This window comes from Lissotriton vulgaris, chromosome 6 (assembly GCF_964263255.1).
Source record: "Lissotriton vulgaris chromosome 6, aLisVul1.2, whole genome shotgun sequence".
NCBI lineage: Eukaryota > Metazoa > Chordata > Amphibia > Caudata > Salamandridae > Lissotriton > Lissotriton vulgaris.
This window is the reverse complement of record NC_141694.1, coordinates 1,839,329,072-1,839,354,369: the sequence shown is the minus strand read 5'-3', so window position 1 is coordinate 1,839,354,369 and position 25,298 is coordinate 1,839,329,072. Positions and strand designations below refer to the sequence as shown.

Below are 25,298 nucleotides of genomic sequence, written 5' to 3'. Positions count from 1 at the left end.
AGCTCCTGATCTCCAACCATCAGGCCCCTTCTGAGAGATGGGCTTTGCTGTTTTGTCTCAGTTCTTCCCCTGCTTCGCGTCCATTTGTTGGGCTGAGTTGGAAAGAATCGGAGTCTTTAGAGCGTGGTAATAGATTGTGAAATGGACGCATTGGTACTAATTCCTCTTACTGCACATGTCTCTGTGGTCCACGGAGGATCGCTTGAGTCTACCCTGTGACCTTCTAGTCTCCTTCTTTGGCATCTTTCGAGAAGACCCTGAATGTGACACATGGGACGATTCACTGAGAAGGGGATAACCGCATGTTTATTTACAGTTCTGAGGACACAGGTCACTTTTGCAGACCACTCCATGGGAATGGGACTGAGAAGGGCCAATGATGTGGACCGGGGAAGACAGACAGTTTGCCTGCTCTATAATGTCCTCTAAAACATGTTGCCTAAGTGCTGTGGAATGAAGTGAATTCTGTCCACTGTCCAGGGACGCGGGTGAACCCATTCTGTTCACTGCGCAAGCGTGCAGTATTCTTTTCACTGTCCAGGCACACTGGCAGACCTAGGAAACCCTTAACACACTTCACCAGAAAACACCAGTTATTCCCTCCCCCATGGAGAGACAAACAGAAATAAGAAATCCTCGGTTCGCCATTCACAAGAAATGTCCAAAGTCAAGCAATTTACCACTAAGGGAGAGTGACAGTGAAAATAGAAACCCTCCAAACTAGTGACTAGTGAACTCTGAAGAAGGATAATACCAGACTCCCAAGCACAGAAGAAGGCCTTCTAATGGAGCCCTCTGCCATTACAGCAGACTTAGAAAAAGGAAGCAGAAACAGAGAAGGAACCTCGCCTCCTGCGCAATAATTGCAGAGAAAGGAAAGTCTGAGTGCACCATTCAAAGAAAGAATGCACACTCCTGCCATTTACAAAGCAATGTAATTAAAAGAACAAGAAGCAGCCAGCAGGGGAGGGTGGCCTCCAATGCTGCCACCATTCAGGGCGAGAAAAGAAAACCAGGAAGTCTTTAAACTACCACCATTGGGTCCTGGTTTGCATCAGACGAAGGTTCTACGGTGTGCAGAGGCGGCTCCTCCGCTCAGGCAGAGGAGCGTCGCCCCACTGCTCTCCGAGCAGGAAAAAGGACAAATAAAATGATAATATTGTTATTTTATTTTCCTTCGCTACCAGTCTAGGTTAGGGCTCGGCAGGGCTAAGGCACAGGGGGAGGAGTGATTGGCACTCCAAGTGTGCATGATCCCTACTAGGCTCTAGTACACAGCCTGGTGGGGAACATGCACAGGCTCCCTGCCCATGTGTGAGCCCCGAACCATGGCCCTCAGACCAATCACAGCACTGCAGTGTTGTGCTTGGCTTAGGGGAGCCTGTGTGCTTCCTGCTTCTGGGACCGAAGCTGAAGAAAGGCGGCGGATGTGAGAAGCAAAGGGTTTTTCTTTGTTCCTCTCTTGCTCCCTCGCCACCCCGTTTCATGCCAGCCGCCACTGCTGGTGTGTCAATCTATTTCCGAGTCCTCCGTGGCAGCCATGTTTGCTGCAGACATGATGGTCCATCCTGCACTTGTAAACCACAGTGGTATACAAATGAGGCAACCTCTGTCTGGGGGACCCTAGAGCCCCAGGCCGCCCATGGAGCTTGGTTCACATAAGAATGCACATAAAGCTCTTTATTTGGTTCTTTCTTAATGGAATACTGTTTACCCTTGCATCTAAAAGCATATTGCTTAACTTTAGAATGTTGGGCAAGAGGGTACTAGTTCAAATTGATTACCTATGTCTTCTTCCACTGTTATTCTACCCGGACCAGGAGCACCAGAGATGGAAAGGCATATGATCAGGGGCACAGGATGACAGTGAGGTTACTGCGTCCGGAAGGGGTCAACTGGATGCAAGGCAAAGGGTCTCCACGTCTACGATGGGGAAAGGAAATTAGATCGGGATGGAGAGCCTTTGCGTATGTACATGCACATAGCATACGCTATGCATGTATGCATGTACTTATAGACCATCGATAATGTTTCCCAGATGAGAACAAATTCCTGACACTAAATGGTGAAAGCCTGATTCACAAAGGTAAACTTGCACTTTGAGTCCTAAGGACAGATCTATCTTTTAATGTGTGGAGACTCTGCAGTCAAAGATACTACTCCAAAAACCCTTTTGTGAATCGCAAACAATGGTAAACTTGCACACACATGTACGTTTACCTCTGTGAATCAGGCCCTCAGGGTTTAAAGGCTTTCATCAAGAGGAAAGCCTTATTTAAATGGTTGTACACCAATGGGGCAGAGGTAATGCTACACCCAGACACATCTGTAAACTGCTGATGGTTCTAGGCTGATATCTAAGCACTGCCCTCTAGAATACCATTCCACATCACAGTCCAAAACCAAGCAGTATTGATTAGGGTGGGAATCCACGTACACTGATAAGGAGGGTAGAATATTAGGCGCTGGAGCCCAACAACAGGGCATGTTACATTTTCTTGATCTATATCCCCAATGACAATAAGAAGGCATTTTATGCACAACTCTTACCCATGGTGGCGAGATTCGTGGAGGATGGTGCAATAAAGGGGGGCCGGGGGAATGCTGTGATGGACCCGGCCAATCTTCTCTGTGGCAGTGCCAGTGGGACCTCACCATCACGAGATGCAGCACTGGGTGGCCAGTAGACCTGAACGCTGTACACATAAGGCGCTCAACCCATCACGGGCAGAGAGATTACACGCTCCTTTTGAATGTTCACAGATGCTACTCACACTTTGCCCACACTGTGATCTTCGTGTTCCCCATATAGAGTGGGTTTTAACTGTGACCACAGGTGCACAACCCCTTTCTGGGTAATATCCCAGTATTCATGACACTGGCATGGGATAGACGGAGCCTAAATCCACATGTTTGAAAAATTAATGAATGCTCCCCGGCCTCAGCGTGGAGAAGGGTGCAGTGCCCACAGACGTCGTGGGTCAGGTAGCCAGTCTGGTCAGTCCACCATGCCCCTGGCAGCTGCAGCCTTCCTAATCTACCATGTCATGGTTGAGGAAACACATCAGGGGGTTCTGGAGGGAAGATCTGATACTTATCCAAGAGATTACCAATGTACAAATACCGACAGACACGCTCAATGTCTTATTGCAGATTGTGGACATCATGCTCAATGACTTGTAAATTCATCATGCACTTTCTATGGGATAGATTGTCAATAGCTCAGAAATTGAGGACCCCGATCTCCCCCAAGTTGAGTGGTGATGGACAAAAAATATGGCACCGCCACAGCAGGGAGAAACTAACGGCGACAATCCAAGAACGAGGGGCTGGAATTGAGTGTGGGGACCTCATCCACATGTAAAGAGTCAATCCTCAATGATGCGAGGGCAACTGCTCCCACCCCCTTACAAATCTGGCAGCAGGGGTTGGGGAAATGGTTTCTATTCATTTTTTCTTCTTAAATATTATTTTTATTCATGCACGAGTGGTCCTTATGTACCCTGAAATACGTACCACATGCTATCAACCATTTATATCTGCTCATGTATATTGACCACTGCTACTAATGATGCCTGACTATACCATATTGTAAGGTTATATTTAATTTGTTTATGGTTTCTTTTGTTAACGAAAATTAAAAAAATGCCTTGTTTCGTTGGTGATTCCTCACAGCAAAGTGGGGGCACCTATAAATGATAAATAACCTGCAAGTGAGTCTTCAGCGGGATCTCAGATAAGATCCATACTAAATTACCTGTAGGGGAGCAGGACAACAGGCAGTAACCGCTGAGAGGGTCAGCTTCATTAAGTGCATCAGCATATGGGAGACGTCCCATCCACAAAGACTGACAACAGACAGCTGACCTTCATCATCCCACAGTCTCCTGGCCTTCTCAGAGCTGGATCCATGTTCTATAGTTCTACATTCCTAAGCTGATACCATACTTGGATACCATACCACCCCTCGGATTGAAACCCATTCATAGATCGTGAGCTCCCCCTCCGGTGTCTTCGCTCTGCAGGCTCCAGATAACTGACCGGCATCATCCCACAGTCTCCTGAACTTCTCAGAGCTGGGTCAATGTTCTACATTCCTAAGCTATTACCTTACTAAGAGACCATACTACCCCTAGCATCGAAGCCCAGCCATGGACCGGTGAGCTCCCTCTCAGGTGTCCTCGCTCTGTAGGCTCTTGTCCAGATACAAGAGTCTGAGGTAGAAAGGAAATCAGCTTGGATGTTCCGGATTTATTTCAAGTCACTTCATAATAAAACAGAAGAAAAGGCCACGCACTCGGTTCTGTTTACAGCGACACAGACACATAGCAAGAAAACAAGCTCACAGTGCATATATACGTTGTGAACCAAGACGTCTAAAGTACATTGCAGGGGTGTAGCTTTGGGTTGGAGGGTGCCTGGGGTGTTACACCCCCAAATAGTGTATTTTCTGATAAATGGTTGGGTACAGGTACTTTGTCTGGTATTGCGACTGTGAGTTATCAGTCTGATTTCAGGGGGATTTTTTACATACACAGACAAAAACGCACATACGCTCTCTGTTTTGAAAGTCCTCAAAAATATTGGGTATTTTACAAGATATTGGGTCTTCTTCTTAGTACTCTTACCAATCCACATTCTTCTTCCTTTCCACTGCCCTTAAGCCCCTCGTGTGCGCCCCGCTTGTTGTATAATGGATGTAAACATTGTATGCCAGCCTGATTGTCGAAAAATCTGAAACTCACACTCCACCAATCTTATAGACCAAGCTACGCCCCTGGTATAAGGCGAATGCTGTGGAACATCTTCAGGGCATTTCCTTTCATACAGCTCATGTCCAGGCACCCAGCATTAGAAAGCTCCATCACTGGTTGTACATTAGCAGTGAATGCTATCTCATGGAGGCCTTGTTTAACACACAGCCGAGAGCAAGACCATATCATCACTTCACTTATGGGCACTCTACAATAATATGAGTAACAGAACAAGCCGTGGAAGAAAAGGAGACATCCGTTTCCATTGATTTTAGGGTCTGTTGGGAAAGTCTCTCCAGATCGCAAGCAAGCAAACAAATTTGAGGACTGGGGCAAATACAAAAAGTAGGAGGGGAGTGAGCTGTTTAGAGGAGGGGATACCAGAATTTAGGACCATGAGAGGGCACAGGGCATGAAAGAGCCATCAACAGCATCCTGGGTGCAGAAAAGTGTGGACAAAGGTGCAACTCAGTGTGTTAATTTAAAGAAAAAGTAGAGGAAGTGGAACTGAAGACAAGATAGATGTCAGCACAAGGAGCAAGATGGGAGAAATGCAACACCGAATAGGGAGATTGAACAGAGGTCAAATGGATGCCCAGACACTAGATTTCTAGGGGTGAACATGGAGGCTAAACATGAAGCGGATACCACTAGTGGAGACAAGCGAAGACAGTCACAACTTTGGTTGAATAAAAGTACAGTAGTGAGGAAGATGTACAGGGGGTGGGATGATATCTGGGAGATGAAATTGCAGATACAGTAACTGATGGACTGCTATGACACAGCAAAAAAGATGAGGCTAGGAGAGGGGTGCTATAGATGAAATGCTGAACAGATACCGAATAGAACCTCGAGACACTACAGGAGGTTCGGTTTAAACATTTAGAAAAAGACATTTGCAAGATTTTTGCAATTAAGGCAAGAATTGCTCGTCCCATGCAACACACAGGCACATACGTTATAGAAAACAAAGGTGCCTAGCTTATTCAACATCAATACAATACAGTATAGGAACACAATGGAATACTATACGATTAAGGTTTCCTAGCCCAGCCGGGAAAGGAATTTATTTCCAAGAAACAATGTCAAATATACAATATAAAAAGAATAGCGTGACACAAGCCTGTGCCGTACCAAAGAGGAAAAAGAAGAATAAGAGTAGAGTGAAAGGGGTGTTTTTCAGGCAAAGGAAGGGAGCAAAAACAGGGCACTGTAGACAAATTAAAGATTACTGACAGTATCGCCTGGAGTAGAGCATACACAATCTCATTTAACAATATCGTAAGTGTAACCCCACTCACCAGTGGGGTTACACTTACGATATTGTTAAATGAGATTGTGTATGCTCTACTCCAGGCGATACTGTCAGTAATCTTTAATTTGTCTACAGTGCCCTGTTTTTGCTCCCACAGGGCACTGTAGACAAATTAAAGATTACTGACAGTATCGCCTGGAGTAGAGCATACACAATCTCATTTAACAATATCTTAAGTGTAACCCCACTCACCAGTGGGGTTACACTTACGACATTGTTAAATGAGATTGTGTATGCTCTACTCCAGGCGATACTGTCAGTAATCTTTAATTTGTCTACAGTGCCCTGTTTTTGCTCCCTTCCTTTGCCTGAAAAACACCCCTTTCACTCTACTCTTATTCTTCTTTTTCCTCTTTGGTATGGCACAGGCTTGTGTCACGCTATTCTTTTTATATTGTATATTTGACATTGTTTCTTGGAAATAAATTCCTTTCCCGGCTGGGCTAGGAAACCTTAATCGTATAGTATTCCATTGTGTTCCTATACTGTATTGTATTGATGTTGAATAAGCTAGGCACCTTTGTTTTCTATAACGTAGTTATACCCATGGTCCTTAGCTACCCGTTGGGTTCCCCTTGTTTCTTAAAAGCACACAGGCACATAGGCACGCCTTTTCTTCATCCCGAAGGGGGAAAAAGCGTCCAATCGCAAAGAACATTTACCTTGACAGCGGCAGGTTTTTCTGGTTGGTACCCCTTTTCTGGAAATAATAAAAATGAGAGAATAATGGTCATAGGTTGAATAATGAAGTGATTGACATGACTCAGACGCACAGACGCTTGAAATACCAGGAGCAACGCACAGTTAACGACAACCAGTTTTAAGTAAAGGGATCATACAGTGGTCTTCACACATTGGGATCAGTGCATCTATCAGTGACTGAGCTCTTCCTGAACCATGACCTTCTGCACAAAATATGACAGCCCTGGCTCTCTCCATCCCTGTGGTTCACTGCCTTCCTTCAGAATGTTCTAAGTCTGCTCTCAGACCTCAGTGTCCTACCACCATCTCCCCGCACATCTGACACCACCTAAGGAGAGCAGGATTGCAAGGCACAAGAAGATGGGAGATGTGGTTATATCACTGCTTGTTCCAGGTAAAGCATAGACCCAGCACCACCTCATTATCCAGAGGTGCACACATTGCTTTTATCGCCGCTGGGATTCTAATGAACCTGCTTTCTCCAAGGACCACTGCAAATGCTTCCATCTAAACAGCAACACCAAACCTCTTTCTCAAGACAGGCAACAAGTCTCGCTGTACAATGAAGATATCAAACGACTGGCTGCTTAAATCACAAATGGACTAATCAGGGTGTTTATCTTATAGATCAGCAGCTCTTCTACAAAGGGGCTGCTGGTCCACAGCAATGGTCCAAGTTATATTTCTGATTCTCGTGTTAGTGATGTCCACCAGTGATTTTCATAAGACCCATCAGCTCATTCCTCGCTTATCGCCCCACCCACCACCTGTCTGGAGTGCTGTCAATGCTGCTTTCATTATGCAACAAGAATAAAAATACATCAAATAAAAATCTATGCGCTGAAGGTGACGAGCTGCTGAGCGCTTCAAGCAGGCAACTCCCAGCGATAGTAACAAGACGTACTATGTAGAATGTATTTAGACCCCGTTGTGAAAGTATCTGGCAGAACCGTCGCGGACATTAAACCAAATTGTAACCTTATGGTCTGAAATAGCGGTTTATTATTATTTGTAAGACTGGCCTCTTCCATTTCTCTTTGGTGACATCACTAATACATTTCTGATCCAGGTTACAGGCCAAGCGTTCCTACAGTACATCCTAAAAAAACCTTACCCTAGGAGACCCTTTACAAAGGAGTTGAGGCTGGCCACCATAGACTCTATTGAATCTCCCCGGTGTTGCCACAGAATGACCTTCCTGGGTCACCCTGGCCGTCTGTCCCGCCTCCCATGCACCTATAAATTATTGCAGGGAACGTGTAGACACCCACGTTTTCCAATCCACTGCCAACGGATACTCCATTTGTGTTCTGTTGGACTCTTTAGTAACAACTCCAATTTCTCCTCATGAATAATTCTCCACAAAGTGTACATTTAAAGCATCAAGCTGGAAAATTCAACTGTCCTTGCATTCCTTCCATTACCCGGCCAAGAAGCCGCAGATCGTCCATGTACATTAAGGTATTTAATTTATAAAGAATGTGGTACTTCTAAGCTGCCCACTGTGTAACATAATAAGCAGTGCTTGCCACTTACCAGGTAGGAATAACCCATATATTACTCTCCACTTCTTTAACTAAGGAACTTGTTGTGAGAAGTTGGCCTGGTTTATGATGTTCACTATTCTAGTGGGCACCTTGCACCAGTCCAAATGACCCTTATTGATGGTAGGTTGTAAAGTCAACCTTATAGGAAGCTATCCTAGTGGTAGCTGTGGAGAGCAGGCTAAGACTTAGAGGCAAGTTAAGCTACGTGTTTTACCAATTATAATCTCTTGAATGATCAAATGAAAGCATACCACACAAGGTATATATCAAATATATATGTATTTATTCTAAACACAACCCCTCTGGACTCTTCATGAGGTCAGAGGTAAAAGTACAATACAAGGAACTTAATTAGCATACGATAAGTTGCACAGTATACGTTATGCCCTACGGGCCTCACAAACCATATACTAAAATAGTGGTATAAGAACCACGTGAGAGTTAGAAAGCAGGCCTAGGGCCTGTAGAACAGCTGGGGCGACCTATAACCACCTAAGGTTAGAATGCAGGAGGCCCACAGGGGACGCTTGCAGTGTCTAAACACAGCCGCGGATCACCATTGACTTTCTATGGAGAACGAACAAGTTAAAATTTTAAAGATTAAGGGCACTTCTAGGTGAACTACGATGGAACACTTTTAGACTAGGAAACTTCGAGAGTCAAGACCCATGGGAGTACCGGAGTACTCGTGTTACCTCACCCAGGGAAGCCGGGTGCATAGGTGTCTTTTGGTGTCAGGTTTCGTCGTCGATTCCTATGGAGAGCTGCGAAGAAATGCTGCAGCTCTCCATAGGAAAAGTGTCCGGGTGGATCCAAGAGTGGATAGGAGATGTGAAGAATCTGAAAGCAGAGGTGACAGAGTCTGGGTCACTAGCCAGTGACCAGGTTCGCGAGGAGAAGATGCCAGCCGATGTCGGGTGATTTCAGGTGAAAGAGGTGAAGCTTGACTCTTCAGCCACGATGACCAGGAGCTGGATTCGAGCTGTCCCACGAAGGATATAGTTGACTGCGGTGTCGGAATCCGGATTGGACCCAACAAACCTTGGCAACAGCAACCCATGCAAGATGACAAGATTGACTTTGGTGCAGACAAGCAAGGTCTGACGGACTCCTCCTTTGGAGAGGAGTGGGAGCACGTCAGGCGCAACCAGGAAAGCTCACAAAATTAAAGATGGCATTTCGTGGGGGCTCCCTAGCCAACGGATTAGGAACCACGAAGGGGCCTCGAGCGGAAATGCACAAAGTGGGCCCACGGGACACTCTTGGAGTGTAGGCCTCTGAGCTTCGGTGCAAAAGGTGCTCGGGGCAGGGGCTTCAAATACCCCAATGCACAACTTCAGGATACCTCGGGAAGTAGGTGCAGTTGCAAAGATGCGGGATGTCCAGGAGTTCTGGTCCCACGTCTTTCATGTCCGCTACAGGTCTCAGCTTTGCTGGGAGCGCAGGTCAGCGTTAGAGATGTCGGGAAGTCCATGTCCTGTGTCGCAGATTCTTCGCGGTCCGGTGGGAGCCTCAAAACTGCAGACCGGCAAAGATGGGCAGAGCGCCCCAGCGTCCGGTTTGACCTGGGAAATGCATGGAGCACCTTGTGTGCCCCAGGCAGTGTCTGAAAAGCATTCACTGAATGCAACCCACCCTGCCCCAATACACTAAAGCCTGTCTGGCGAGGTGCCAGCACCTCCCTGGACAGGAAACCTATTGTCCAGGCCTCCCCTGCCGGAGTTTCGTCCAGCAGCAGGAGGGCAGACGCATGTCTATGGCAGCAGCATCCATTTTGTGATGCTGGGGCTCTGTTTAACTTTAACCGGGTTTACCATTAACTACATGTCTTCTCCCTCTAGAAGGGTGGAATGCTACCCCCACCGCCAGAACTGGCGTGGGGTAGTATTCCAAAGTGTTTGACACCTTACACGACATGTTTTGATAAAGGAAAACCAAAGTTAGCATTAACCGCGAGGATTATAATGCACTTAAGAGTATATGGTATGGCTATATCATAGAACAGCTATAAGGCGATGGTTCCGAAAGCTGCAGAGGGGCTCAGCTCATGCTTGGGCACCCTCTCACACAAAACCAAGCACTCTGTTAAGGCCTGTCATAGGAGTGACTTATAGGTTAATATGTGTCTATATATAAGGTAGATATAAGTATACTATATCCAAGTAAGGGGTGCTTACATCACCTTACCCAGGCTGTAAGTACAGACCTGTGGTGTCAGTTTGGAAGGCTAACAAGGGGTGGTACAATACATGCTGCAGCCCCGGTAGGCCTCTGGGGTCCCTATGCCCTGGGTACCTAAGGTACCATATACAGGGGCTCACAAGTGTGCCTCAGTAACCAATCTGGGATGTACCTAAAGTACATGGTATCAATTTAGAGAGAGTACAGCTAGGCTGTGGGTCTGATTAGCAGGGTAAAGTAAAGTCGAAAAATCAGTGAAGCACAGCAAAAAGTGGGGGTAACCATAGGAAGCAGGCACTACTCTCCTACACTTGTTTTCTGTTTAGAAGTAGAAATTGTGCACAGCCGCGGCAATATTTTGAGGGCGGCACTGCCTCGTTGTGGCGGCCTTTATAAATTAGTCAGCGAGTGTACCCAAATTATAAATGCCGCTACAACGGGCCAGTGCCGCACGACCGTCGTTTCGATTGCAAGCAATGCCTGCGCAGTGCGCACCTGCTTGTCAAAACTTTAAAAGCAAAACAATTTTGCCTGCAGCACACTGCGCATGCACCACGGTGCGCAGCGTGCGCGACGAACCCCGGCGTTTGTGGTGCGTTTGCGATTCTTTCCGAACCACGGGACAGTCATGAAACGGGGTCTACACTGAGCTCAACTTCTCAAGGGGCTGTGCCGTGCTGTCTGTCATGTGTCAGATGCCAAAAAATCCCTACCGAAATGACGTCCAGGGGGGTATTTAAACTCAAAGGGGCTGCTGGGTGCAAAGTTTGTTTTTACTTGTTACACTTGCAGGCAGAAAGACCTTGACACACGTTTTTTACTCGTTCCCTCTTGTTCTAGAGATAGCCTTTGAAAGCTATAAAGGGCACTGTTAGGTGTGCTAATACTGTAATTTGGCCTACATCTAGTAACGGCGCAGCATTGCTTCAGAACGGTGCCCGCGCTCTGGGGGCTCTGTTCTGGCTGGCACCCTTCGGGCTTGTGCACGCCCAGTTCCTCCGAGCATACATGATGGTGGAATCGCTGGTGTTAAAGCAGTGCTGCCCGCTGCTGGAGCCGGAGCCCATTTTGTGCAGTTCTCTGCAGAGCCAGTGCAGGTTCGCGCCAGTATGCGTGGAGGAGCGGCCCCTACAACCTGCGGAACGTGGACTACCGGGAGAGGTGGCCTGTCAAGTTCTACAAACTGACCTTCCAGTGAACAGGTAAGAGGCGTGCAAATTGCAGTGAGCTGACGACTTCGAGCCTGAGGTACGGCACGTGTTACTTAATTCTGTATTTGTACAGCGCTTTCAAGCTTCCCAGGTCCATGAGAGGAGATCAGAGTCCTTGCTGTCTAGGTCTGATTGCGCCCTTATAAATCAGAACTACAAGTCCCAGAATGCCGGTATTTGGATTTGGCAGGCAGTTATTACTGGGTGGTTATGGCTGTAACTTGAGTAATCGTGGCCCAGTCTCTTGCCTCGTTTTTCTTAGCTGCCAAAAGCGGAATCCCTTTTAAAGCAGTGGCGGCCAGCTATTCAGCGCAAAAAGGATTGAGATCTCAGACATAATGCAAATCACCCTGACATGGCATACACACCCCTCTTCATGTTGAATCCATGGAAACGCGTGCATGAATGTTTTTGCCCAAGTTTATTTTCTCTATGGGCACATGTCTTTCCCCTGTGCCCTAGCTGTGCCGCTGGGATGACTACATTACGCAGCTAGAAAGTCAAATTATGCAGCATACTATTGCAATTTTTTTTATAGTATTACTTCATTGTTTTGTCATTTGTTGACATTACCACTGTGTGAACAAAGGTTTGAACTCGTTAGCACTGGCGTAATACCCAAATACAGCAATAAGCATCTGAAAAGTGACTGGTCAACCTTTGAGAAGGGCTTTCCACTGCGCAGCAACACATTGCTGCATTTTCAATAACTGTTGATCCATTTTAGAAGAAGAAAAATAATTTTTATTGTTGAAACCTGCAGATTGTGCAGTAGATGATGGTCTATGTGACAAATGTTCCTAACCCAGCAAAAAAACGCAGCAGCCGTTAGAATTGCTTAATACCAGTGACACTGCTGTTAAATTGCCCACCATGGCAGGGGTTGTGCCAAATGAAGTCAGCTGTGCAGATTTGTTGATTAAAATGATTTTCCCAGTTTTGTTAATGTGCTTCAGATTTTTCACTTGTCTACACATTATGACCTGTTAGCTTTGGACACATGTCTACTATGTCTACAATTATGCTCACACTCCTAATGCCTTCATCATTCGTCTTTGTTTCCTGCCTAATAATAATCCACTCCTTCTTGTGTTTGTCACTACTGTACACAATCCAGTTATTCTTGCCACTAAAGCACACTAAATTACGAATTTCCCATCATCCATATGCCCTTCATGTTTGTCACCACTGAACCTGTTCCTTTTATATGTTCCATATGCATTTATCTCATGTCTGAGCAGCTGCGGACTTCTATGTTTCACTTGTACCTGGAGTCTGCTACCCCAGTGACGGTCTGTTAATTAAGATTAACTGTTTCATCATGTTTGTTAACTCTTCGACCTAACCAAAGCAAGGTCAGTTTGAGAAAAACTTCTATAGCTGACATTTCTGTCTCTTACTGCCTTGTTGTGATTGAGAGTAGCTTGAGTTATTCGAAAGACATGTTTGATTAACAAGCCGATCATGGACTTCATTGATGGATTCTAAGATTTCCTCGCCACATCTTCCATCTGACATGCTTAATCCTCCCTCTTGGGTAACTTCAACCTCCCAGATAACTCAAGATAAGCAAAGAAAAATTAAAGTAACTCTTCAATCAAATCTATACACTTAACTCGGTACAGTATTTTTCACAACCAACACACTCCAAAGGCCACAACCTCAACCATGTCTTCTGAACCTAACCATCAATCAATATACACACCACCTTTACCCATGGTCTGGACCAAACACTTTGCCATCCCAGTCTCCCTGTTCGGGATCCTACCAGCAAACCAAGCTCAACACAAAAGAGATCAAACCTTCAGATCCTTTAAAGGCTTCTCTGTAGGCAACCAATACTTCAACTCAGCTCTCAACCTAACAAATCCACATCAGACGCCAGCACCACTTTAAAAAAACACCCAAGTACAGGCCAAAACCTTCAGCTCCTTAGTACTCTAAACATCTTGCTTGAAAATAAGAGACAACAGCTACTCCACAAACAGCCGAATAAAACCATGTCAGGCTTATAAGGCGTCTCCCACTACTCCCCACTTTGGACAGACTAACAAAGCAGCTGAGCTGTTATTTGATGGATAGTGAAGATTAAAGTAGACCTGAGTGTACCCACTTTGCTTAGCACTTGTGTTTTAGGAAGACATCAGCGCTTTAAATGGGCAGGTACTGAGTACCGGAATTTTTTTATTTTGAGACTTGAGAGTACATGCACTTCTCAAGAGTGAGGTAATACGTTAAATTGGAGAGTACCGGCACTTCTCAAGAGTGACGTAGTACGTTTAATTATAGAGTACTGGCACTTCTCAGAAACAAGCAGGTACTCTGGTACAGGGAACCTCTTCTTCAATTTTTCCATTTCTAGCTTTGGAAGGCATAGGTAGGTAACATGCCTCAAGCTACTGTACATTGTTTGCGGACGAGCCCAGGAAGTGATTAGTTTTTGCTTGTAAGTAAGTTCTTTCACATCCAATACCAGAGCCCAGCTTAGCAGCAGGCTGCCTGTGGAGGAGAAGTTGTGAGCTTCACCTGACTATTAGCGGCAATACTATGTGTATCTCGGACCTCTTTCATATGCTCGCTGTCCTTTTACTCCAGCACCCCCTCAGGGGGCGGCAATCTGAAGGATAGCCCCGGGCGCCACAAGTTAAAGCTACGCCCCAGATTGTGTACCTTTGGTAACACTGGTTCTGATTAATATTGCACTGCCTCTGAAGACACTTCATCTCACCTGAACTCGCGTGGCGAGGAACCTTTATTATTCTTTTTTCAAACACATCTGATGATCTTGTAAGACCACTCACATCCAAGGAGTTTACCGAGCAGGCATGAAAACTCCCAGCACATATATGGCATTGCCCCACCTGAAATGTTTAATCTCTCAGAATTTTCTAGTTCATTTGGGTCCGAAGACCGGAAGGGTGGGGGGGTTAGGGATGTTGGTGGTCCAAAAAGTCTGCAAAGGGAACACACTATTCATCAGAACTAAAGATTTCTCCTAACATACACTAAACCTCAGCAGAATCTTTCACTTTACCCAGAAATGTCTTAAAAGAATTCAGGCAGAGAAGTCTCAGATGAGCAAAACGATGCTGAGCTACCTCAAAATGATCTGAAACACTAATCTTCTAAACAAGATATCCACTCTGGCATTTGATTCAATGCAATAATGTTGGGAAAAAACAAGTGCATGTCTTGCAGCTCCTCAGCACCTCTCTCAAGATGGCAGTAGAGACCACTCTCCCCCTTGTAAGATGCTCAATTGTTTCTTTAGTCGGCGACCTCTTGGCTCCAATCTCTGCCTGATGCAGCTCTTCCATAATCTGCCTGGCAATCTGGTACCGAACATGTTGTGAAAACATAGTGAAACAGCCCTTTTCGGATCTAAACTGTACAATCTCCACTCACTTTAAGTTGATGCAACATGACAGGTTTGTTTTCTAAGATGGAAATATGTGACAATCTTATAAAAAAGACACTTATATCCTTAAAGCCACTTTCTATTTGGAAAAGACAATGTATGGTGAAGCGGATGATAAGACCTATAATTTATTCACGCTCCTGGCTTAAGTTACTAATGCCTGCAAAGCAGATTTAGGGAGAATATACTCCAAATCACAACAAGACAAGTGCTAAGAAGACGGAGTCATCAACTCGGCCAACATTAAGTTGAGGTCCGACTGAGCAGCAATGTAAGGCGAATGATGGAACCTGCTCCCTAAACCCATCAAACATTAGACACCACCTGGATCACGAAAGAAGGCCCATCATGTTTCCACAAAAGGATGGGGGATGTGAAGGAATAACCATCCACAGTTGACCCCTGTAAACCTTGACAAATTGCAATGCCTAATTCAGTATTTCAGAAGGTCCCTGGGAGACACCAGGTGCCCTTGTGTTTGGCATCCACCATTAAATCAAGCTCTTCATCAGAGATCACAAAAAACACATCTCAGCCCCTGAGAAGGCAAAGACATAACAATAACCTGTTCATGTTAGTGTGCACCACACACATCTATCTATCCCAGATAAGAAGCCAGAGATCCCAGTTCCATACTTTTTAGGGACAACGAGTAGTCACTAGGATCAATGCTGTCAAACTTTTCAAGACCATGAGAATGATTCTTATATTGAAGGGACAGGAATCACATCTTGAGAAATCTGCACTGGAAGGGTCTGAAAACAACACTTTGTATTCTGGTGAGATGCAAATAGAACAACCTAGGAAAACCCACAGCCTGAAATGTTTTACAATGATATCGAGAAGAAGACTCCATTTGTGTGAAAAAGTGCGAAACCTGCTAAAAGCACCCATGCGACTGGTGCTTATATCTGCAAAGTGAGCAGCCTGAACACTGATGCCCCTTTGAAATGCATCAATATTTCCCTAAATAAATTAAAGCGAACCACAGTTGTGATCTGGAAATACAAAAATCTGCTTGCCTCGTACTGTGTGCCAAAAATCATTGAGGTCCAAACTCATATCCCTGAGCTTTAACGAACAGGTGTGGTGAAGTCGATCTTTATATGATAAAAGACAAATTACATTTAGATCTTCCAAATGTAGTCCCACGCTTACATGGAGGCCTACACCACCTCCTGAAGCCTGATGGTGTGGAAGGGCTAATGCCAAACCCTTCAATATGTTTTCCCATGCCCACCTTGAGGGAGGAAAGCCTCGCCTTCACCAAGATCTGTTAGCCCTCTGATGTTAGGACAACCGAGCCCTCAGTAAACACTAACGCATCTGAAGAACCAACAAAATGCAGCACAAAATGAGGCCCATCAATGTTAGCACTGCTTCCTCAGCAGTGATGTCAGGTGATGGATAAAGGAATAATTTTCTTTGTGTCATGGACCATATGCGGATGAATGCCTTTGCTGATAACGGATCCAACAAACAGAAATGTTCTGGTCAGCGTGAATTTCCATTTCATAATGTTCAGATAAAAACCCCACCAGTCCAAGTAGCAGTGAGATTGGCAATTGCTGTGCAACTAACACCTCTTCAAAGGAAGCATCCTTCAGAAGGCAGTCATCAAAATAAGGGACAACCTTCCATTTTCCACAAAGGCAGATGTGGGACCACTACTTCAAGCAAACACGCAAGACATCCATGTGGATCTCAGACTTGAAAGTGACTGCTTACACCACAAATGCAGGTACCTTTTGTGTGCAGGAAAAAACTGAAATGTGCATTTGAGTTCACACATTATGATGCAGGTAAAAAACACAAGAAATGAGTCAATTCAATTTGAACGTGCAATACCGTATGACCCATTAGGTGTGGTTCTGAATGTGGTATTGAGTTGCAACACCTGGACATGGTTAAGAGGGGGCTCAGGTGGACACAAGCCATTATGAGCTTGGTGTCGTAATGTCCCAGAGTGTCATGCAATGGCAGTAAAAGACCTGGGGCGAGTGCCACCATCCACGATGTTCATATGCACCAGATATTTCAAAGTTAAGGCAGCGGAATGCATTGACGCCTTATATCATGATCATCAGTTGCACAGACGGATTCTGGTCTCAGGGATATCTTTAAATAATTATTGAAACAAGAGCAGGCCATTCAGTGGAAAATATTTTATTTTGTGAAAATCGTCGTACATCAGTGTAAACTTGGAAATCTCAGGCTCTGCATGGCGGACTTTGAGAGCCACACACCGTATATAAGAAAATATACTCTCCAGTCTAGTTAGCTTCTTTCAAAATGAAATGTATCATCAAAAACAATGAGACTTCAGTCTTGCTTTGGTCAGCTATACTGCATCAGGAAAAGGACACATCTTCAGTCCACTCTCATGCTATTCGAGGTATAGGGCGTCTGACTAAATTCTGACATCCCAGGTCCAACTCCTGTTCATGTGCAGCACGCCACATCTGGAAAAACATTGAGATCTCAGATCAATCCAAGCTCCCTGAACTCTAAACTGCTTTCTCAAGATTACCATTAACATATTCACTTGAGCTTGTGCTAATCAAGGTGAACGAGAGCTCATGCCTACCCTCAAGCTCTTAGTATACCATTGTTTTGAGTATGGTGCCTATGCCACACACCTGTTGGTTGCAAACAAGGTCACCCATGCCCCCACATTCAATTAGGGCGGCTTTTGCAACATAAAAACTTTACGACAACTATTAGAAGGTCTTGATTTTGATGTCTGTATAGTTCACAAAATTACTCGAAACACAGATTTGTCTGGGAAAATGCTGTTAAATTCAATATTAATCAATCAATTCCTGTATCTTTCTATACATGGTGTTAGTCTCACTGGCATAAAACAAGTCCAGCATGTTGGAAAGACTCTCCTGACAGCACAGCACAGTCTGACTTTCCACAGTGTACATCCCCAAGCAGGTGTTTTTTTTCTCTAAAGTTTTCATTTTATTTTTGCTTATTATTTCACATTCACCAACATTTAGTGCATTTATGTTATGAATTTCAAGGATATTTGAAATCAATAACCGAAATGGGGTTGATAGTCAATCAGGGATACTTAGGATGTTAAGAAGAAAACTTTCTGGCTACATGACTTTGGCTAGTCGCATAAGTACATATTTTCCCCATGGTCTGTGATCAATTGATGAACTTGTATTAAACCACACCCGCTTTTTGATGTTCTTTGTGTGGAGTCACTGAGACATCTAAAGCACCGTCTTGCCTACCCCTTCTGCATGATGTGATAAATCTTATTCAGGAGCTTTCCTGCACACAGCGTTACCAAAGTGTCCTCACAGATATCAACAATTATATTATTTCATCCAGCAAATCATTACCAAATAATGTCTGTCAGTGCCCTACCTGGATCGTCATCTTACCTTAGAAGTCATTGTGAACCTACTATAGGCTCTTTGAATTTCTTACCTACCCAATGTACATCCCTCTCAAATCCGTCTCATACAAGATGATAAATACCAGAGTTAAGCCCAAGCCGGACAAATTTGTGCTAGAATTTTAAGATATCCAACATGATGTAAATTGAAATATGATCAAATAAAATGGAGTCCATTTGCAAACCACAATTTATGTGTATACTGTGCCATGGACCCAGCCCTCCAGACCCATTTATGACACCCCTGTTCAATATTAAGGCAACAAAAACACAAACCCTATAGTTTTATGACCCTCATTTGGATTTTAACTCAACTCTTACTTTAAGTGAACTTTAAAACCAAAGGGGTTCCAACCATCAAGTCGAATGTGGGGACAAAACCAAAGAAGTAATGATAATGGGACAACGTGATGATGATGATACCATGATTTGTAAAAATGTCAATACTGATTTAAAGATCATTAATCTTTCAAATAAAATTTTGGATGAGGATGAAGTTAACATCTTGAGTAAAGGTCTCAATTTGTGTCCCACTCAGGAAGGTGACTTTGCTAACACACATGTTGACCTTTTTAAATTTGTCAGGGTACTAAAACTTAAAGATTATTTTGCCAACAGACCGCACGATCCGGGAGGGAATACAAGTAACCAGGAGGTAGGAACACACACTATACGTGAGGTCCGTGATGTACACTGTCTGCTAACTTTGAACCAGGACGAGGATATTGATGTTCCCTCAGTTCTTCGGGACCTTGATATCTCTCAAACTATGAATGTAGACAGTGGGATACACCCAAAGTCCAAGTTTGTACCCACCCATTCCTACCATCTTAATATTTAAATGTTTTACGATAAAGTCACAAAAGACTTGTATGACTTGAAAATCCCTAAGAGATTCACTTCAAAAGCCACTCATAACCTCACTGCTGCAGAAAGGTTGACTTTAAAATGACTTAATAATGAACCCAGCATAGTAGTGAGAGAAGTCGACAAGGGTGGAAATATTGATGTTATGAACCACACTGATTATATGCAGGAAATAGCTAGACAACTTGACAATAGAATGAACTATCGGGAAGTTACGAACAACCCCATTTCCAATAGCACCACTATGGTTAATGCTAAATTGACCGAATGGAGAGAGACTGGTCTGCTTAATGAAGAAGAGTGTAGGTTTTTGTGGGTGGACTGTTCGTCCTTTCCATGTATTTATGTGTTACCTAAGGTGAACAAGGGACGCTTTCCGCCGGGAAGACCAATAATCTCGGAGGTGGGAACCCCAACAGAAAAGTTGTCCCAATTTTTGATCTTGAACTTCAAAAATATGTTCCTAACTTACCCTTGTTTGTTAGGGACAGTAAAGACATTCTGATGAAATGTAGAGACTTTGAATGGTCGGATGATTTAATGTTTGTCACCCTCTATGTAGAAAGCATCTACACTTGCATAGAATAAGAGTATGGGATTAAGAGGAGTACAGTCTTTTCTAGATAGAGATGATCATTTCGTTATAGTCATTCAGACCTGCATCATCTCTATGATTGATATTATTCTGACCAACAATTTCTTTCCCTTTGATAATCGCTGGTTCCAACAAATACACGGAACTGCGATGGGCTCCAAGTTTGCTCCCTCATACACCTACCTCTTTATGGGGTGGTTCGAGAGGGAGTATGCTTGGGGCAGATATGCCTCCCCCTGGACCAATAACATCGTATACTGGGGAGGTATATCGATGATGTGATTTGTCTCTGGTCTGGATCAGTGGAACAGTTAGATCAATATGTGGCCTTTCTTAATGCTAATACATTTAATGTTAAATTCTCCATGACACACCATAGGGAGCATATTAACTTTTTGGATATTCAGTTTTATGTAAAAAATGGTCAGATAAATAGTACACTCTATAGGAAGGAGACCTCATGCAACGCTGTATTACACGCGACTAGTGCACATCCCCCATCTGTGAAAAACAACATTCAGTTTGGGGAAATGATCAGAATTCGGCGCAACTGTAGCGAGGAGGAAACCTTTAATACCCAGATCAGTGATACTGTCAGCAGATTTACTAAAAGAGGATATGGAAAAGCAGTGTTGGATAAAGCACAACGCAGAATTAGTAATGTGAGTAGAAATGACACACTGCAGGAAAACCGGACCAGTCTTATAAGTACTCCAAAAGCGAGATTCATCACACAATACACATCCCATAGTGGTGCTATATTCAATATCTTTCGTAAACATTGGCACCTTTTGATGGAAAGTCCAGGATTAAAGGAATCGATTGAGAACAGACCTTAAATCACTTATAGGAGAGGTATGTCCTTGAAAAACTCCCTGTGCCCCAGCTATGTTACAACACCCAGGCCTATGCAGACCTGGTTGCCTGCAAAACCGAAAGGTTATTTTACATGTGGGATGTGCAATGTCTGTCCTTTGGGAATGAATAAGACCCTTGACTTTTGCTACAATACCAGTAAGAGATACACAATTGACTATTTTATTAATTGCAACACCACACATGTGGTTTACATTTTGGGTTGCCGTTGTGGAATCATTTACGTAGGGAGTACGATCCGTAGTTTGAAACTAAGGATACAGAAACATTGACGTGCCATAAAAACAAAGGACACAAAATACCCAATCACCAGTCATTATGTTAATGAACACCCAGATGATTTCTCGTTTTGGTTTCATGACATTGACCATGTCCCCGTGCCAATTAAAGGCAGCAATAGGGAATTGTTACTTCGACAAAAGGAGTCAAAGTGGATATGTCATCTGAGGGCTACCAGTTTAGGGCACAATACAGACGGGGAGATGCATTACTTCCTATAACTGACTTTGAAATAAACTGTGTTAAGTGTGCTGGGCTCAGCGACACTTCTTTTTAAATATGAAGATTTTTAAATCCGATTAGAAATGTGCTTCTGTCAATATGTATATTCATTGATATTTGATGTTTTTTCCCTTTTCTTCCACTCTCTTCTTTCCCCCCCTTTTTTGTCGCTCTTTTTTGTTATATTTTTTCTACCATACATTAGTTGGAAACTTAACATAGATATAAACTTAATTCATCTCCAGGCACGGGTATATAATATTATTTGTATTGACTCAGGATTGTATACAATATGAGATGGTGCGCTTATTGCTACCGGATTATTTTCTGAGATACGATTACTTACACATTGAAACATATTAGTATTTCAGGTGCTAACTGAAGGAATCGTTCCTTAGTTTTTTAGTTATCGTCAAGCTGGGGTTTTCTTGTTACTTTATTACTTATTATTCTTCCATAATAGTGTCATATGGCTCCCTGTGCCGTGCCGTGCTGCGACAACTTATCAATCTTGGGTTATATCGAGTTACCATGCCAGTCACAGGTATGTAGTATTATTCGTGTTGACTTAAGATTGTACACAATATGAGATGGTACGCTTATTGTTAGCAGATTATTTTCTTTCTTTTTTTAATAATAGACAAGCTACGGTTTTTCTCATTACTTTATAGTGGAGTGGTGTGGCTCACTGGTTAAAGGCGGCAGACCCGAGAGCAGAGAATAGCCTGGGACCAGGGTTCGATTCCCGACGCAGCAGGGTCTTGGACCAGTATCAGCGGACTTGATAATTCTTGCATCGGTGCCTACTTTAATCAGGGATCACACTCGGCAACTCTGGGCATTAAGCTTGCCTCATCTCCACAACGGCCCCTCACAAACGCCGGGGATGCCTGGTTTCACCTTGGAGACTCCCAGGAGGGACTATCTCACAGGGAAAGCCAGGACGGGTTCCCCAGCGGTCTATAGCGCTACGAGGCCTGCGGTGCGGGTAGCAGTGCGCTTTACAAGACACACAATTTACAAGACACACAATTTTATAATTTATTACTCTTCTGTAACAGTGTCACATGGTCTCCTATGCCGTGCCGGTATAACTTATTGATCTTACTTTATATCGAGTAACCACTCCAATATGGCGCCATATTTTTTCAGACGCCGTTTTATCAATAACATACTTATAGGGACTACATCATGGCGATATCACACTAAGTACCGCTTCCCTCTTTACTTGCGCGCCATTTATGTACTTGTTGTTGTTATACAGCGATTACTGCGATCTTTGAATGTCAATGGGCTATAATATTTTATAACCCATGTGGATCGCAGTAATGGTGGAATTTATCCAATAGCAACTCAACTTTCTTCCGCTTAATTTTTATCTATTTTCGATGTCACATAATAAAATATAAATTGGAGAATAGGTTTTTGAATGATCAATTCCTTATGCGGGAGATGATTCTCTTCCCCTTTTAAGATGGCGCCGTAGTAGACCCGTTTCCAGTGCAGTACATGCTCACGTGATTGGGTTTGTGCACTATGGGAACGGATACGCCTATTTAAGGTTGGAAAAAGATATGGCGCAGTTTCGCGGACCGTCTATATGCAGGAGTTAGCCTGATACTAAGGTAATTGGGGACGTTTGTTCGTTATGTTAGCACTCCTGTATTATGAGCTAGGTAGGAAACGCGGGCTGTTGGTGAATATGCTTACGGTCACGCAACATTATTATTGGTATTGCTTAGAAGTTAAGGCTGGGGAGTGATGTTTTCTACAAATATATTTGTAGTCTGGACTCGGAGTTATGATGCCCAGACCATTAATGGGTGGCGGCAAGGTCAAGTTTAATGTATAATATACGCCCCAGATTGCTTGATAAATAATTAGCGTTTCTATGTTTCTTTTCATTTCTCTTGCATCTGTGATTAGGACGTGCGGCTGCTACACTGGTCGGCAGTCCTGTCAACACTTTTCCTTGACCTTCTACATTATATATATTTTAAGGTAAGTCGATGCACATTGGTATTCATATGGGAAGTTGTCTGAGCAAAGGGACTGATTTTTCCTTTCTGACAATGTTCGCTTTGTTTTTTCTATACACATCCTAGGATAGACGGCTGTTATTTTTGTTGGCTTATTGTCATTCCTAAATGAAGGATTAGCTGCGTCCAGTACATATACTCAACGGGTGTGTAGCGCTGTATTCAAATTAAGTATTACTTACAGTAAACTTATGCCCTGTAACGTTTCATGGTGCTTTTTCTTTATTTTAGTATTATGGGCTGAGTATTCCCGAACATTTTGACTGGTGTGACTCCTTCGCAATCGGCTTTACTCTTGAATTTGAAACTGTATTACCTCCTTGGTCGGGATCCTTATATGAGGTACTACAGCGCCAAATGCTTAGTATTCACGATTGGTTTCACTTGTGTTTCTGCATGCTATGGTAATTATTTGTTCACTGTTTGGATATTGACATCTTCTCTCACTTTTTAATAGGTCTTTGGCCTATTGGCTAATTGCTGATTGACTTGAATGATATAAACGATCTTGTGAGAACAATATCTTTACATCTCCTGGGAAGGATTAGTTAAAAGAGGTGAGATTCCCCTATTTATACTTGTCTCCGGTTTCTTAACAATGAGGACCAATTTTTATATTGATGATGGGATACTGTTTATGCCGCTATTGTTCCCACTACCTTGGTAGGGTGGATATTGTTGATCGGTTCTAGATACCTCCCACTGACATCATGGCCCAAATACTGTGCATGGTATACCATTCTGTTTCAACTCCGTTTGTAAGCCCACTAAACTTGTGAATTGCTTTGTTTTACATAGAACGAGGCAAATTCGAGACCATTTCGTCTAGAAACTTCTTTCTGGACTCACAAGTGTTAAACAAGGTGAGAGATCAGGATTGGCTGCTTTTCTACTAACTGAGTGGATCAGGCATGTTGATATTGCTAACTTGAGACCTCCCGGTCTTTTGATCCGCCACAACCTACTCTTATCCTATATATGCGGTATTTTTACTTGGGGACCATTGAGTTTTCCAAATATGTGGGACGTAGGTTTCTATTGTTCTTATAACGCTGTTGTCAATGGTACTTAGGCTTTGTATTACTCTTTTCTTCTTCTTGCTTTCTTCTTTTACTTTATTCCACTAATTTGATATTGTCTTGTCATAGGTTTATGTAATTAATGTTTTTTTTGTATATTTCTTCTTATTGTTTAAGAGTTATGTTGTATAAATGTTCTGATCATTGTATCAAAAATGTGGTGTTACATATGTGGTGTATTTCTTTGTGTGTTGTTAGTTGTTAGATGAAACTAACAACACGTTTATTCGAGACGACCATGTATGTATATGATGTGTTCATATTAGTTTCCTGTGTGTCTCTCTAAAATATTAGATAATATTTTCCCGTCCCCATGGTCTCCGTTCTGGTTAAAGTTGTCATGTTATCATTTAATTGCCTGAAATCTTAATATATGTGTATCAATGTTGTTTTTATATATGCACTGTGCGTGTGTGTATATATATATATTACCTACTGGCGGTCGCCAGTAGGTAGTTATAGTTAGGATTTTTTTCAATGCAAAATCTCAATCAATCAATCAATCAGTGACACTTGTAAAGCGCGCTACATACCCGTAGGGTCTCAAGGCGCTGGGGGGGGGGGATGGGGGGGGGGGCCGCTACCGCTCGAACAGCCAGGTCTTCAGCTTCTTCCTGAAGGAGAGGTGGTCTTGGGTCAGGCGCAGGTCGGTCGGGAGGGAGTTCCAGGTCTTGGCGGCCAGGTAGGAGAAGGACCTTCCTCCTGTAGTCGCTCTTCGGATGCGGGGGACGGCGGCGAGGGCGTGGTTGGCTGATCGGAGGTGGCGTTTGGGAGCGTAGAAGTTGACTCTGCTGTTGA

General features: G+C 43.7%; 1 protein-coding gene across 4 annotated transcripts in view; it reads right to left on the bottom strand.

Moving 5' to 3' along the window:
• AGBL5 (AGBL carboxypeptidase 5) overlaps nt 1–25,298 on the bottom strand; it is a 503,530-nt gene that overhangs the window by 12,676 nt on the left and 465,556 nt on the right. For 2 of the 4 annotated variants that reach the window (XM_086928124.1, XM_086928123.1), the window contains one exon: nt 6,732–6,769. In XM_086928124.1, coding sequence (XP_086784250.1) covers nt 6,732–6,769 — 38 coding nt within the window. Of the gene's footprint in view, nt 1–6,731; nt 6,770–17,282; nt 17,591–25,298 lie in introns of those variants that run through there. The other 2 variants (XM_086928126.1, XM_086928125.1) reach the window with 2 other exon arrangements.